The sequence below is a fragment of the Onthophagus taurus genome, unplaced genomic scaffold (genome assembly GCF_036711975.1).
Source record: "Onthophagus taurus isolate NC unplaced genomic scaffold, IU_Otau_3.0 ScKx7SY_15, whole genome shotgun sequence".
Lineage (NCBI taxonomy): Eukaryota > Metazoa > Arthropoda > Insecta > Coleoptera > Scarabaeidae > Onthophagus > Onthophagus taurus.
The window spans coordinates 1,769,488-1,784,464 of NW_027248940.1; the positions used below are offsets into that span (position 1 = coordinate 1,769,488).

Below are 14,977 nucleotides of genomic sequence, written 5' to 3' on the forward strand. Positions count from 1 at the left end.
AACAACATAATATAGTTATTAAAAACATTACAATTTTAAGTACAAAACAACATTAAAATGATTAAAAAAATCCATTTATTTAATTGTTACTAATACGACTTTTTTTTCGAATATTTTAATTAATATCGCAAAAACGAAGGTTAAGTAAGCAAATAAATTTGGCTTGGTGGATTACTTTTGCAGCACTTATCGAAATCTTTCTAAATAAACCTCAAGTCTAATTTGAAATGATTACTGCTGGGTTTCTAATTATAATAATTACGGTGTTCGCATCGTTGGTGATATGGTGGTACTTGATTTTTTATAAATACAAAAATCAGTTAAAAATGTTTCCCTACCCGCTTCAAGTACCACTTTTAGGAATTACTTATAAAATGCGAAATACTGTTGGTAAGTATCTATAATTAATCGAAAAAATGATTTTCATCTATACCTTTTAGACATTTACAAAACGGTAGAGGCGTTAGTAAAAACATACGGAAAAAATGTTTTTGCCATGATTGGACCAATTCCAATGCTTGTTACAGCCGACCCAAAAATATTTTCAATTATTCTTGGATCTCCAAAACATATCAACAAACCACTCGTGTTGACAACAATTATAAATCGGGCGGTGGAAAATTCACTTATTATAGCGAAAGGTAATGTATACATATATTATACAGGGTGTCTCAGCGACATGATGGAGTATGTTTTGGTGCCGAGAACGGCTGTCTAGAACTTTACTATGGCGCGTTAACTTTTCAAAACTTGGAAGTACCATAACTTCATTTTTTTAAATGGCACCCCCCATATTTTATTACTTAATCGTCTTCGGTGTCTCATTCTACATCTTTTATATCCGATATGTCCCATACCTAGCATTAATAGTTTGGGAGATAATTAGGGTTTTTTGAAAAATGCACACATATCTTATACATATCATATTATATAACTCGAAAACGGTCAATGTTATCAAAATTTTCAAAGAGTGATAAAAGTTTCTAAAATAAATTTTCTATTAAAAAGTACAAAACTAAATGTAGGGTTACGAACGAACAAAAAAGTTCTGAGCAAAGAAATTGTAGGGACACCTGTATAGCATGGTTGCCGCCGCCCGATCAAAGTCAAAATTGGTTCAATGATTTTGCTTGACATTTGTTTACCTTGTACCAAATTTCAACGCTCTACCATAAATGGCATTGAAAATATTTAGAAAAATATGTTAAAATTTCTGAACTTTGATGGCCCATATCTTGGCCATTTGAAGACTTTTATAATAATTTTTTTTCACGAATCGTCATCATTTTTACTCTAGTATATGAGGTTAATTTTATGCCCCGAGTCACCGGAACACCTTGTATACAGGGTGTCCCGTTAAGCGTACGGACCGGCTGTATCTCTAGAACGTTAAGGCCTAGAGGTTTGGGAAAAAAGTCCTTATAAGCAAAGTGACCAAGAGAAATAGCTGGAAATTATTTTGAAGTTCGTAATTCGACCGCTAGGGGGCGTAACTACCATTGAGAAACATAAAGTTCCCGCTATCTCAGAAACTTAGACGATGAGCTATAACTTTGACAACATCATTTAATAGCTTGGATAATACCGCATCGCTTTTGTTTTGCGATATTTCTCATATCTGTCATAATAAGGGAGGGGGAGGCTAATGCGTTTTCATATGTTTACATTTTAATATCTCCTGGACCATTCAAACGATTTAAATATTTTTGTTGTTGTTTGAAAGAGCATTTTCTGCTCTTTTTAAAGATATTTTCAGTAAGACCGTTTGCTTTAAAACAAATAAGCTAGATGGCGTTATCTGCAGCGATTGCATATTTTTGTGATTTTTGAAGAAAAGTTAAATGGAACGATACTATTTACATCACAGATTCTTAGTCACCTTAAAATTTGCTAAATTTTAGTGAAAACCGCATCTCGATATCGCTGCCCGTTCTCGAATTATAGAAGAAAATGTTAAAAACTTGAGTGCCATCAATCGGATCCAGTTACCTCATCGACAAAAACAAATCACATAACCATGGTAACTGTAAACATGTCATTTACTAACGCAGAAGCGTATGATAGAGCGTATGATGATTTATTTTCAATGTTTTGAATACGATGCAACTGCATGGCAAAAATGTGCGATGCAATTACGACAAAGAAAGACATTTTTCTCTAGAAGTGTTTTTAAGATTGACTTAGCGATTACGGAAAACTGGCAACGTGTAGCCCATTCAGACATCTCTATGAATTCATAAATCACATTGGTGCGCAATGCATGGAGTTCACACATAATCTGGGAACTCCGAAAACAATTGTCCACAAGATTTCTCAAGAGAATAATATCTCCACCACGTTGTTTTACATCAGGCCTTAACAGATACCGATTATGATAACAGACCGAACTATTACCATTGACTTTTAAAAATTGATTTGGGCAAATCCAAACCTTTTATCACAAATGCTATGGATGCATGAAGCATCTGTCCACAAGCTGATGTAAACTTGCATAATATGCATTCTTGGTTCGAGCAAAACCCATATTGCCTTCACCCTTTTATCTATTGGGTAGACTAAACGGCCTGACTTCAAGAAAAACCAATAACCAGTTAAAATATGGCAAAACACTAAATACCAGTAGAAACGTGTCCAGGGCCGAGACTTAAGCAGCGCTTTTTTTTGGTCGAAACTAGATTAAATAAATGCATCGAGGTTTATGGAAGGCATTTCGCACATTAGTGAGTTATTTTTGCCAAAAATGTAAGTTATTCTAAGTGTTTTGGTTTATTTTGTTTTATTATCATTGTTGATGTTTCATTGATCCGTTAGCTTTTAAACACGCCTCAAAAGTAGTTTTGTAGCAGTTCTAAGCTTGGATAAAGTGTGAAGGAAGGGTCTAAGTAATAAAATTTTTGTTCTCTCTTATTTGTTTCCTAAGGTAACTTGATCCGATTAAGATATACGAATTTTTAACATTTTCTTTTATAATTCGAGAATGGATGGAGATATCGAGATGCGGTTTTCACTAATATTTAGCAAATTTTATGGTGATTAATGGTCTGTGAAGTAAATAGTACCGTTCCATTTAACTTTTTTTCAAAAATCACAAAAATATGTAACCGCTGCAGATAACGCCCTCTAACTTATTTGTTTTAAATCAAGCGGTCTTACTGAAAATATTTTTAAAAAAAGCATGAAATGCTCTTTCAAACAAGACCAAAAATATTCAAATCGGTTGAATGGTCCAGGAGATATTAAAATGTAAACATATGAAAACGCATTGGCCTCCCCCTCCCTGATTATGACAGATATGAGAAATATCGCAAAACAAAAGCGATGCGGTATTCTCCAAGCTATTAAATGATGTTGTCAAAGTTATAGCTCATCGTCTAACTTTCTGAGATAGCGGGAATTTTATGTTTCTCTATGGCAGTTACGCCCCCTAGCGGTCGAATTACGAACTTCAAAATAATTTCCAGCTATTTCTCTTGCCCACTTTGCTTATAAGGATTTTTTTCCCAAACCTCTAGGCCTTACCGTTATCGAGATACAGCCGCTCCGTACGCTTAACGGGACACCTGTATATACAGCGTGTCCGTAAAGTAACGGATATAGGCGATAAAATCATTATAAACGATTTATGAAAAAATCCCTGAAATGAGTTTAAAGATTTAAATTTTTTACAATTGTTAGATGTAGATTTTAAATTTTTTCCTCCATTTTGATATGATTTTTTTTTAAATTTTGTATTATTTTTGATTTATAACTTGACAATTTCTTCTTTAATAATTTTTTCCTGGAAATTTCAATAATATTATCATACAATTTTTATATCACATCATCATCTAGAATCCTTAAGTTTCAATTCAACATACATATCATATCATTATCATTAAAAATACGGCCGATATGATTTTTTTTTAATTTGGTGTTATTTTTGAGTTGTAATTTGCCAGTTTCTTCTTTAATAATTTTTTCCTAAAAATTTCAATAATATTATCACACAATTTTTAAATCACATCATCATCTAGAATCTTTAAGCTTCAATTCAACATACATACCATATCATTATCACTAAAAATACGGCCGATATGATTTTTTTAAAATTTTGTGTTATTTTTGATTTGTAATTTGCCAATTTCATAAATTTCAATAATATTATCATACAATTTTTATATCACATCATCATCTAGAATCCTTAAGTTTCAATTCAACATACATATCGTATCATTATCATTACAAATACAGCCGATATGATTTTTTTTTAATTTGGTGTTATTTTTGATTTGTAATTTGACAATTTCTTCTTTAATTATTATTTTTTCCTGGAAATTTCAATAATATTATTCTATAATTTTTATATCACATTATGATCTAGAATCTTTAAGCTTCAATTTAACATACATATCATATCATAATCATTAATAATACGGCCGATATGATTTTTTTTTTAATTTGGTGTTATTTTTGATTTGTAACTTGACAATTTCTTATTTAACAATTTTTTCCTGGAAATTTCAATAATATTATCATACAATTTTTATATCACATCATCATTATATATATGTAATAATCATTAAATAATATCATAATCATATCATAATCATTAAAAATACGGCCGACATGATTTTTTTTAAAATTTGATGTTATTTTTGATTTGTAACTTGACAATTTCTTCTTTAATAATTTTTTCCTGGAAATTTTAATAATATTATTATACAATTTTTAAATCACATCATCATCTAGAATCTTTGAGCTTCAATTCAACATACATATCATATCATTATCACTAAAAATACGGCCGATATGATTTTTTAAAAATTTTGTGTTATTTTTGATTTGTAATTTGACAATTTCTTCTTTAATAATTATTTTTTTCTGGAAATTTCAATAATATTATTCTATAATTTTTATATCACATCATGATCTAGAATCTTTAAGCTTCAATTTAACATACATATCATATCATAATCATTAAAAATACGGCCGATATGATTTTTTTTTTAATTAGGTGTTATTTTTGATATGTAATTTGATAATTTCTTCTTTAATAATTTTTTCCTGAAAATTTCTATAATATTATCATACAATTTTTATATCACATCATCATCTAGAATCCTTAAGTTTCAATTCAACATACATATCATATCATAATCATTAAAAATACGGCCGATATGATTTTTTTAAAAATTTAGTGTTATTTTTGATTTGTAATTTGCCAATTTCATAAATTTCAATAATATTATCATACAATTTTTATATCACATCATCATCTAGAATCCTTAAGTTTCAATTCAACATACATATCGTATCATAATCATTAAAAATACGGTCGATATGATTTTTTTTTTAATTTGGTGTTATTTTTGATTTGTAATTTGCCAATTTCATAAATTTCAATTATATTATCATACAATTTTTATATCACATCATCATCTAGAATCCTTAAGTTTCAATTCAACATACATATCGTATCATAATCATTAAAAATACGGTCGATATGATTTTTTTTTTAATTAGGTGTTATTTTTGATATGTAATTTGATAATTTCTTCTTTAATAATTTTTTCCTGAAAATTTCTATAATATTATCATACAATTTTTATATCACATCATCATCTAGAATCCTTAAGTTTCAATTCAACATACATATCATATCATAATCATTAAAAATACGGCCGACATGATTTTTTAAAAAATTTGATGTTATTTTTGATTTGTAATTTGACAATTTCTTCTTTAATAATTTTTTCCTGAAAATTTCAATAATATTATCATATAATTTTTATATCACATCATTATCTAGAATCTTTAAACTTCAATTCAACACACATATACAGGGTGGTTCAGTTTTTAATCGGGAAACTTTACTAGGACGTAGTATTTGCCAAAATAACACAAGTTTTTTATATAAACATAGGGTCGCAACTCTTTTGTTTTCGAGCTATGAGCAATCAAAGTTGAGCTAAAAATTTACATTTTATTATTTATTTCGGCTATAAGTAAACCGAAGAATTTGAAATTTGGTATGTATTTACTACTGGTTAACATCTTGTTTTCTAGCATACCTTAAGCTTCCCTAGCGCCCTCTAAGGGGATGAAATTCACCACCCCCTTGGTTCTTTTTAGAAGAACTTTTTAACGCCATGGAGTATTAACATAAAAAAATATTGGTTATAAAGCTCATTCTTTAATGGTACTTTTTTGTCTCTTTGGTTTTTTTCCTAAAATTGATAGTTTTTGTGTAAAAAAATGGAAAGTCGTGCCATGTACCGCCATGCTTAGCTAAAATTACTCTAAAAGTTGGCTTTGATTTTCAAAAAACAATTTATGTTTGTATTGAGACGAGCTGTTAGTTACGTTAAATCCTCTTAATTGTTTAAAAAACTAGGAAAAATTGATCATGCCACGATTATTTTCGACAGAAGAATACGCAGACATTCATTTTATTTATGGTTTTTGTGATGGAAATGCGGAAGCGGCATCTAGAGAATGATCCTCAGGTATTTATCAATACACATCAACGTTTTCGACAATATGGTTTAAATACCCAGCAAGTACGAAATAATCAAAATAACAGAAACCAAAGAGCAATTTTAAACCTTTTTGATAATGACAGCACATTAAGCAGTCGCATAGCTGCTAGACTACTTCAAGCTCAAAATTTACGAGTCTCAAGAAGTACAATTTTACGAACTCTGAAGAAGGACCACAGGAAACCCTATCGTTTTCAACCTGTACAAAATTTAAGACCTGAAGATGGTCCTAAAAGAGTAACTTTCTGTAGGTGGCCAAAGTTTTTGTAAGAAGATTTTGTGGACAGATGAAGCCACGTTTACAAGAAGGGGTGTCGTAAATTACCATAACTTACATAGTTGGGAGCATGAGAATCCCCATGAACCTACCAAACAGAGTTTAGTTTTAATGTGTGGATGGGTGTCATTAATAATAACCTCTGTGGGCCTTATTTTTTAAATTTTTTGCAAAACGATTTGGCGGAACGTTCCTCTAGGTGATCTGGAGCAACATTGGCTTCAGATGGATGGGGCACCATCGCATTACAGCGCTCACGTACGTGCATGGTCATAGACGGATAGGACGACTAGGTCCTGTCAATTATCAAGAGGCAAACCGAGGTCCCGTTGCCTGGCCACCAAGGTCTCCTGATCTTAACGTTTTAGATTTTTTTGTGTGGGGCTATATGAAAAATCTAGTTTACGCCGCTCCAATAAACACTCGGGAAGAACTGTTGGGAAAAATAAAAGACACTTTAAGGAACAATCCGTTTCAAATATTAGCAGCAGTTAATTCTGTTGTTACAAGATGCCAAAAATGCATTGATAACAATGGCATGCATTTTGAACAATTTTTAAATTAATTGTGTTTATTTTTGTAATGAGTCTTTTTGATAAATTTGTTTCATTTTGATTCTTAATTAGTTTTCTGTTTGTTTTTTAACATTTTTCTCTTGTAATTTCCATTTTTTTAGTATACTATTTAATTTATTATTAAATGTTTAATGAGAAAACAAGTCAAGAGACGAAATCGTAAATAATTTGTGTTAGCCCAAAATCCTGGTAAGTTTACATCTTCCATAGCCAACTTAAAATTTTGTTTTTTATTTGTAGGTAGCGCTTTGCCGCGCAATGTAACATATTTTATTTTTTTACGCAAAAACTATCAATTTTAAGAGAAAAACTAAAGAGACAAAAAAGAACCGCTAAAGAATGAGCTGTACAACCCATATTTTTCTATGTTAATATTGCATTGCGTTAAAAAGTTCTTCTAAAAAGAACCAAGGGGGTGGTGAATTTCATCCCCTTAGAGGGCGCTAGGGAAGCTTAAGGTATGCTAGAAAACAAGATGTTAACCAGTAGTAAATACATACCAAATTTCAAATTCTTCGGTTTACTTATAGCCGAAATAAATAATAAAATGTAAATTTTTAGCTCAACTTTGATCGCTCATAGCTCGAAAACAAAAGAGTTGCGACCCTATGTTTATATAAAAAACTTGTGTTATTTTGGCAAGTACTACGTCCTAGTAAAGTTTCCCGATTAAAAACTGAACCACCCTGTATATATAGACCATAACTTCGTTATTTTAAATGGAAAGCTATCATTTTTATTACACCATTTAATTGTACGTAAAAAAATAGGTTGGCTTTGATGAAAGTTATTGGTACCTGTCGTTTTTTGTTTTCGAGTTATTTTGGTTTTAAAGTTTTTTTGGTAAATTTCCACATGTTCTTTAAAACCACATATCTCAGCCAACATTCATTCAAAAAAGATCTACATTGGCACGACTACTCTTCAGATGCTGTCAAATAGATTGTCATTTGTTGTATCGGAGTAACTTATACAGGTTGGTCAAAAAATGTATTACTGTTTCTCCATATTCATTGACGAGAAAGTAAAAAATTTTAAATAAGTGAGACATCCTGTATAAACATATCTGTATATAGGCGATGAATGGCGACGACAAAGAAAACTTTTAAATCCATCTCTGAACTATAAAAGCGTAATGCAGAACAATAAACTTTTTAATAAGCACTCTGACGGTCTTATTAATAAGTTAAAAGAAGAAATAAATAATGAATCAACCGATGTAGTACACATTCTTGAAGATTTCATGTTTGAGCTGAGTCTCGGTTCGTTTCTTCATTTATTACTTTAACTTTAATATTAATAATTAAATTGATATAGAAACGATATTAGGCGAAACCGGAACTGAATGTGACAAAATAAAAACAGCGAAATGTATTAAATTATTGGGGCAAATTGTTGTGAGGAAATTGTTTTCCCCTTTAACTTATTTTACAATAACAGAAATATTCACAAAAGTTTATTGGGAGGAAAGAAATGCAATAAAAATGACGCACATCATCCTAAAAGAGTTCATTAGAAGAAAACAAAAGGAACAGCGCGATTTAAAAATTGAGGGATGTCCCACGTATATAGATATTTTATTGGGGGATAAAAATAACCGGGAAGAGGATGTTATAAAACAGTTAATATTGGTGATTCCAGCTGTAAGAAACCTCTTTTACTAAATTAATTCTAAATTAATAAATTAATTGTTTTAGGCTTTTGATACAACAACATCCTCGTTATCGTTTACTCTTTACCACTTAGCCAAATCCCCGGAAATCCAAGTAAATATTTTTGTTTTAAATCAAACATTTTAAATTATTAAATCAAATTTATAGCAAAAAGCTTACGAAGAGGTTCACTCAATCCTCGGCGAAGACATCCACCAAACAATAACAAACCAACAAGTAGCACAAATGAAGTATTTGGATTTAGTTATCAAAGAATCATTGAGATTAAGTCCAGCTGTTCCCGCGTATACGAGAACACTTGAAGAAGATGTAATTTACGAAGAAACCACATTACCTAAAGGACTAATGGTTCTTATGATCCCGTTTATGATGCATATTGATCCTGAATTATATCCGGATCCCGAAAAATTCATTCCAGAAAGGTTTCTGCCGGAAAATTTGAACCCAAATAGATATAGTTACGCACCTTTTAATCTTGGTGTTCGAAATTGTATTGGAAAATTGTACGCAATGGTCTCGATGAAAATTGCTTTGGCAAAGTTGCTGCTTAATTATGAGTTTGTGGACGTCCACCATCAACTTTGTTTATCCGTGGAGGTTACTTTGCAATCAAAAACTGGGATTCGAGTTGGAATACGTAAAAGGAACCACATGAAATAGAGCAATTAAGTTATTATCATGTAATATTGTTAAAAATAAAAAATTGTTTTGGTCGAGATTCAATATAAAATGATGTGTTATATATCATTTTAAAGAGGACACCTTAATCTTTAATTTGATGTAAAACTGATTTCTATAGCTTTAAAATTGAAGCTGAAGGGATTTTTAAAAAATGACGATTTTTTTCTTATTTATTAAAATGTACCATATTTAAAAAATTGTTTCGATCGAGATTCAAAATGAAATGATAATGATTCATATATTGTTTTAAAGAGGACACTTTAATTTATATGCAAAACATTTTTTTCCATCGCCTTTAGTTTCTGAGTTACGATCAATTTAGTTGCGAAAATCATCAATTTATGACATTTCAGTGATTTACACTTCTCAATCAAAAATTGATAGCATTTAAGCTGGATCTGGTTATGTTTTATATTAGTTGGGTTCACTATAAACAATTTATATGCAAGACATTTTTCTCCATCGCCTTTAGTTTCTGAGTTACGATCAATTTAGTTGCGAAAATCAACAATTTTGACATTTAGGTGATTTACACTTCTCAATCCAAAATTGATAACATTTAAGCTGGATCTGGTTATGTTTTATATTAGTTGAGATCAATATAAACAATTTATATGCAAGACATTTTTCTCCATCGCCTTTAGTTTTTGAGTTACGATCAATTTAGTTGCGAAAATCAACAATTTTGACATTTAGGTGATTTACACTTCTCAATCCAAAATTGATAACATTTAAGCTGGATCTGGTTATGTTTTATATTAGTTGAGTTCAATATAAACAATTTATATGCAATACACTTTTCTCCATCGCCTTTAGTTTCTGAGTTACGATCAATTTAGTTGCGAAAATCAACAATTTTGACATTTAGGTGATTTACACTTCTCAATCCAAAATTGATAACATTTAAGCTGGATCTGGTTATGTTTTATATTAGTTGAGTTCAATATAAACAATTTATATGCAATACACTTTTCTCCATCGCCTTTAGTTTCTGAGTTACGATCAATTTAGTTGCGAAAATCATCAATTTTTGACATTTCAGTGATTTACACTTCTCAATCCAAAATTGATAACATTTAAGCTTGATCTGGTTATGTTTTATATTAGTTGGGTTCACTATAAACAATTTATATGCAAGACATTTTTCTCCATCGCCTTTAGTTTCTGAGTTACGATCAATTTAGTTGCGAAAATCAACAATTTTGACATTTAGGTGATTTACACTTCTCAATCCAAAATTGATAACATTTAAGCTGGGTCTGGTTATGTTTTATATTAGTTGAGTTCAATATAAACAATTTATATGCAATACACTTTTCTCCATCGCCTTTAGTTTCTGAGTTACGATCAATTTAGTTGCGAAAATCATCAATTTTTGACATTTCAGTGATTTACACTTCTCAATCCAAAATTGATAACATTTAAGCTTGATCTGGTTATGTTTTATATTAGTTGGGTTCACTATAAACAATTTATATGCAAGACATTTTTCTCCATCGCCTTTAGTTTCTGAGTTACGATCAATTTAGTTGCGAAAATCATCAATTTTTGACATTTCAGTGATTTACACTTCTCAATCCAAAATTGATAACATTTAAGCTTGATCTGGTTATGTTTTATATTAGTTGGGTTCACTATAAACAATTTATATGCAAGACATTTTTCTCCATCGCCTTTAGTTTCTGAGTTACGATCAATTTAGTTGCGAAAATCAACAATTTTGACATTTAGGTGATTTACACTTCTCAATCCAAAATTGATAACATTTAAGCTGGGTCTGGTTATGTTTTATATTAGTTGAGTTCAATATAAACAATTTATATGCAATACACTTTTCTCCATCGCCTTTAGTTTCTGAGTTACGATCAATTTAGTTGCGAAAATCATCAATTTTTGACATTTCAGTGATTTACACTTCTCAATCCAAAATTGATAACATTTAAGCTTGATCTGGTTATGTTTTATATTAGTTGGGTTCACTATAAACAATTTATATGCAAGACATTTTTCTCCATCGCCTTTAGTTTCTGAGTTACGATCAATTTAGTTGCGAAAATCAACAATTTTGACATTTAGGTGATTTACACTTCTCAATCCAAAATTGATAACATTTAAGCTGGGTCTGGTTATGTTTTATATTAGTTGAGTTCAATATAAACAATTTATATGCAATACACTTTTCTCCATCGCCTTTAGTTTCTGAGTTACGATCAATTTAGTTGCGAAAATCATCAATTTTTGACATTTCAGTGATTTACACTTCTCAATCCAAAATTGATAACATTTAAGCTTGATCTGGTTATGTTTTATATTAGTTGGGTTCACTATAAACAATTTATATGCACGACATTTTTCTCCATCGCCTTTAGTTTCTGAGTTACGATCAATTTAGTTGCGAAAATCAACAATTTTGACATTTAGGTGATTTACACTTCTCAATCCAAAATTGATAACATTTAAGCTGGATCTGGTTATGTTTTATATTAGTTGGGATCATTATAAACAATTTATATGCAAAATATTTCTCTCCATCGCCTTTAGTTTCTGAGTTGCGATCAATTCAATTGCGAAAATCAACAATTTTGACATTTCGGTGATTTACGCTTCTCAATCAAAAATTGATAAAATGTTAGCTGGATCTGGTTATGTTTTATATTAGTTGAGTTCATTACAAACAATTTATATGCAAAATATTTCTCTCCATCATCTTTAGTTTCTGAGTTACGATCAAGTTAGTTGCGAAAATCATCAATTTTTGACATTTCAGTAATTTACACTTCTCAATCCAAAATTGATAACATTTAAGCTTGATCTGGTTATGTTTTATATTAGTTGGGTTCACTATAAACAATTTATATGCAAGACATTTTTCTCCATCGCCTTTAGTTTCTGAGTTACGATCAATTTAGTTGCGAAAATCAACAATTTTGACATTTAGGTGATTTACACTTCTCAATCCAAAATTGATAACATTTAAGCTGGGTCTGGTTATGTTTTATATTAGTTGAGTTCAATATAAACAATTTATATGCAATACACTTTTCTCCATCGCCTTTAGTTTCTGAGTTACGATCAATTTAGTTGCGAAAATCATCAATTTTTGACATTTCAGTGATTTACACTTCTCAATCCAAAATTGATAACATTTAAGCTTGATCTGGTTATGTTTTATATTAGTTGGGTTCACTATAAACAATTTATATGCACGACATTTTTCTCCATCGCCTTTAGTTTCTGAGTTACGATCAATTTAGTTGCGAAAATCAACAATTTTGACATTTAGGTGATTTACACTTCTCAATCCAAAATTGATAACATTTAAGCTGGATCTGGTTATGTTTTATATTAGTTGGGATCATTATAAACAATTTATATGCAAAATATTTCTCTCCATCGCCTTTAGTTTCTGAGTTGCGATCAATTCAATTGCGAAAATCAACAATTTTGACATTTCGGTGATTTACGCTTCTCAATCAAAAATTGATAAAATGTTAGCTGGATCTGGTTATGTTTTATATTAGTTGAGTTCATTACAAACAATTTATATGCAAAATATTTCTCTCCATCATCTTTAGTTTCTGAGTTACGATCAAGTTAGTTGCGAAAATCATCAATTTTTGACATTTCAGTAATTTACACTTCTCAATCCAAAATTGATAACATTTAAGCTTGATCTGGTTATGTTTTATATTAGTTGAGTTCATTATAAACAATTTATATGCAAAATATTTCTCTCCATTACCTTTAGTTTCTGAGTTACGATCAATTTAGTTGCGAAAATCATCAATTCTTGACATTTCGGTGATTTACACTTCTCTATCAAAAATTGATAACATTTAAGCTGGATCTGGTTATGTTTTATATTAGTTGAGTTCAATATAAACAATTTATATGCAATACATTTTTCTCCATCGCCTTTAGTTTCTGAGTTACGATCAATTTAGTTGCGAAAATCATCAATTTTTGACATTTCAGTGATTTACACTTCTCAATCCAAAATTGATAACATTTAAGCTTGATCTGGTTATGTTTTATATTAGTTGGGTTCACTATAAACAATTTATATGCAAGACATTTTTCTCCATCGCCTTTAGTTTCTGAGTTACGATCAATTTAGTTGCGAAAATCAACAATTTTGACATTTAGGTGATTTACACTTCTCAATCCAAAATTGATAACATTTCAGCTGGGTCTGGTTATGTTTTATATTAGTTGGGTTCATTATAAACAATTTATATGCAAAATATTTCTCTCCATTACCTTTAGTTTCTGAGTTACGATCAATTTAGTTGCGAAAATCATCAATTTTTGACATTTCGGTGATTTACACTTCTCAATCAAAAATTGATAACATTTAAGTTGGATCTGGTTATGTTTTATATTAGTTGGGTTCATTATAAGCAATTTATGTGCAAAATATATCTCTCCGTCACCTTTAGTTTCTGAGTTACGATCAATTTTGCAAAGCTGAGTACACATTTTAATCTAGTTTTCAGTGATTTTGAACAACTTGGAATAGCAATAAAGCAGTTCCCAGTCATATAGACAAGTTTCCGTAGATTTTGAACAATTTTACCAATCAGGAATAATTTTTGAAGTAGTTAGGAATGATTTTGAACAACTTGGAGTAGGAGTAAATCACTTTTGAGTCATTTAGACAAGTTTTCGAATATAATAATCCATTTTTACATCATTTTGTACAATTTTGCAAAGCTGAGATCATATCTCAACTAGTTTTCAATCATTTAAACAAGTTTTCAATGGTTTTAAACTAAAAGTATCCTCTTTAAATTTATGTATGACATTTCAACATTTTGTTTTATGATTCGAATTGGCCAAAAAGAGAGTTGATTTTAAAAAGTCCTGTAAGGCGTAAATGTGGTGATGTTAAAATGATTTTGATAACGAATTAAAGATAAAACTGTCCTCTTTAAGATGATATATAATACGTTATTATTTTCGTTTTATTTTTGACCAAAAGCCTTTTGTTAGAAAGTGTTGCTATTTTTATGTTAACCTAATTTTCATTAGAAAAATAGTTGAGTTTAAACAATCGTAGAGGGGGCAAATATTGAGTTGTAGAGATGATTTTTTTACCAAATTAAAGCTAAAAGTGTCCCGTTTAACTTGATATATATCACTTTATCGCATCATTTTAATTTAGGGCAGGAGATTGTTTTTTTTATGTTGCAGTTTTGATGATAATTGGAAATTAACCTACAAATACGTCAACTTTAAAAAAACGTGCAAGGT

The 14,977-nt window shown here is 30.0% G+C and overlaps 1 protein-coding gene across 1 annotated transcript; it reads left to right on the forward strand.

Moving 5' to 3' along the window:
• Positions 1–186: 186 nt before the first annotated feature.
• LOC139432427 (cytochrome P450 4V2-like) lies at positions 187–9,802 on the forward strand. The gene is made up of 6 exons (XM_071200953.1): positions 187–390; positions 441–641; positions 8,447–8,632; positions 8,688–9,013; positions 9,068–9,136; positions 9,191–9,802. The coding sequence occupies exons 1-6, from the start codon at positions 228–230 to the stop codon at positions 9,701–9,703; spliced, it is 1,458 nt and encodes a 485-aa protein (XP_071057054.1). The 5' UTR covers positions 187–227; the 3' UTR covers positions 9,704–9,802.
• The last annotated feature ends 5,175 nt before the right edge of the window (positions 9,803–14,977 follow it).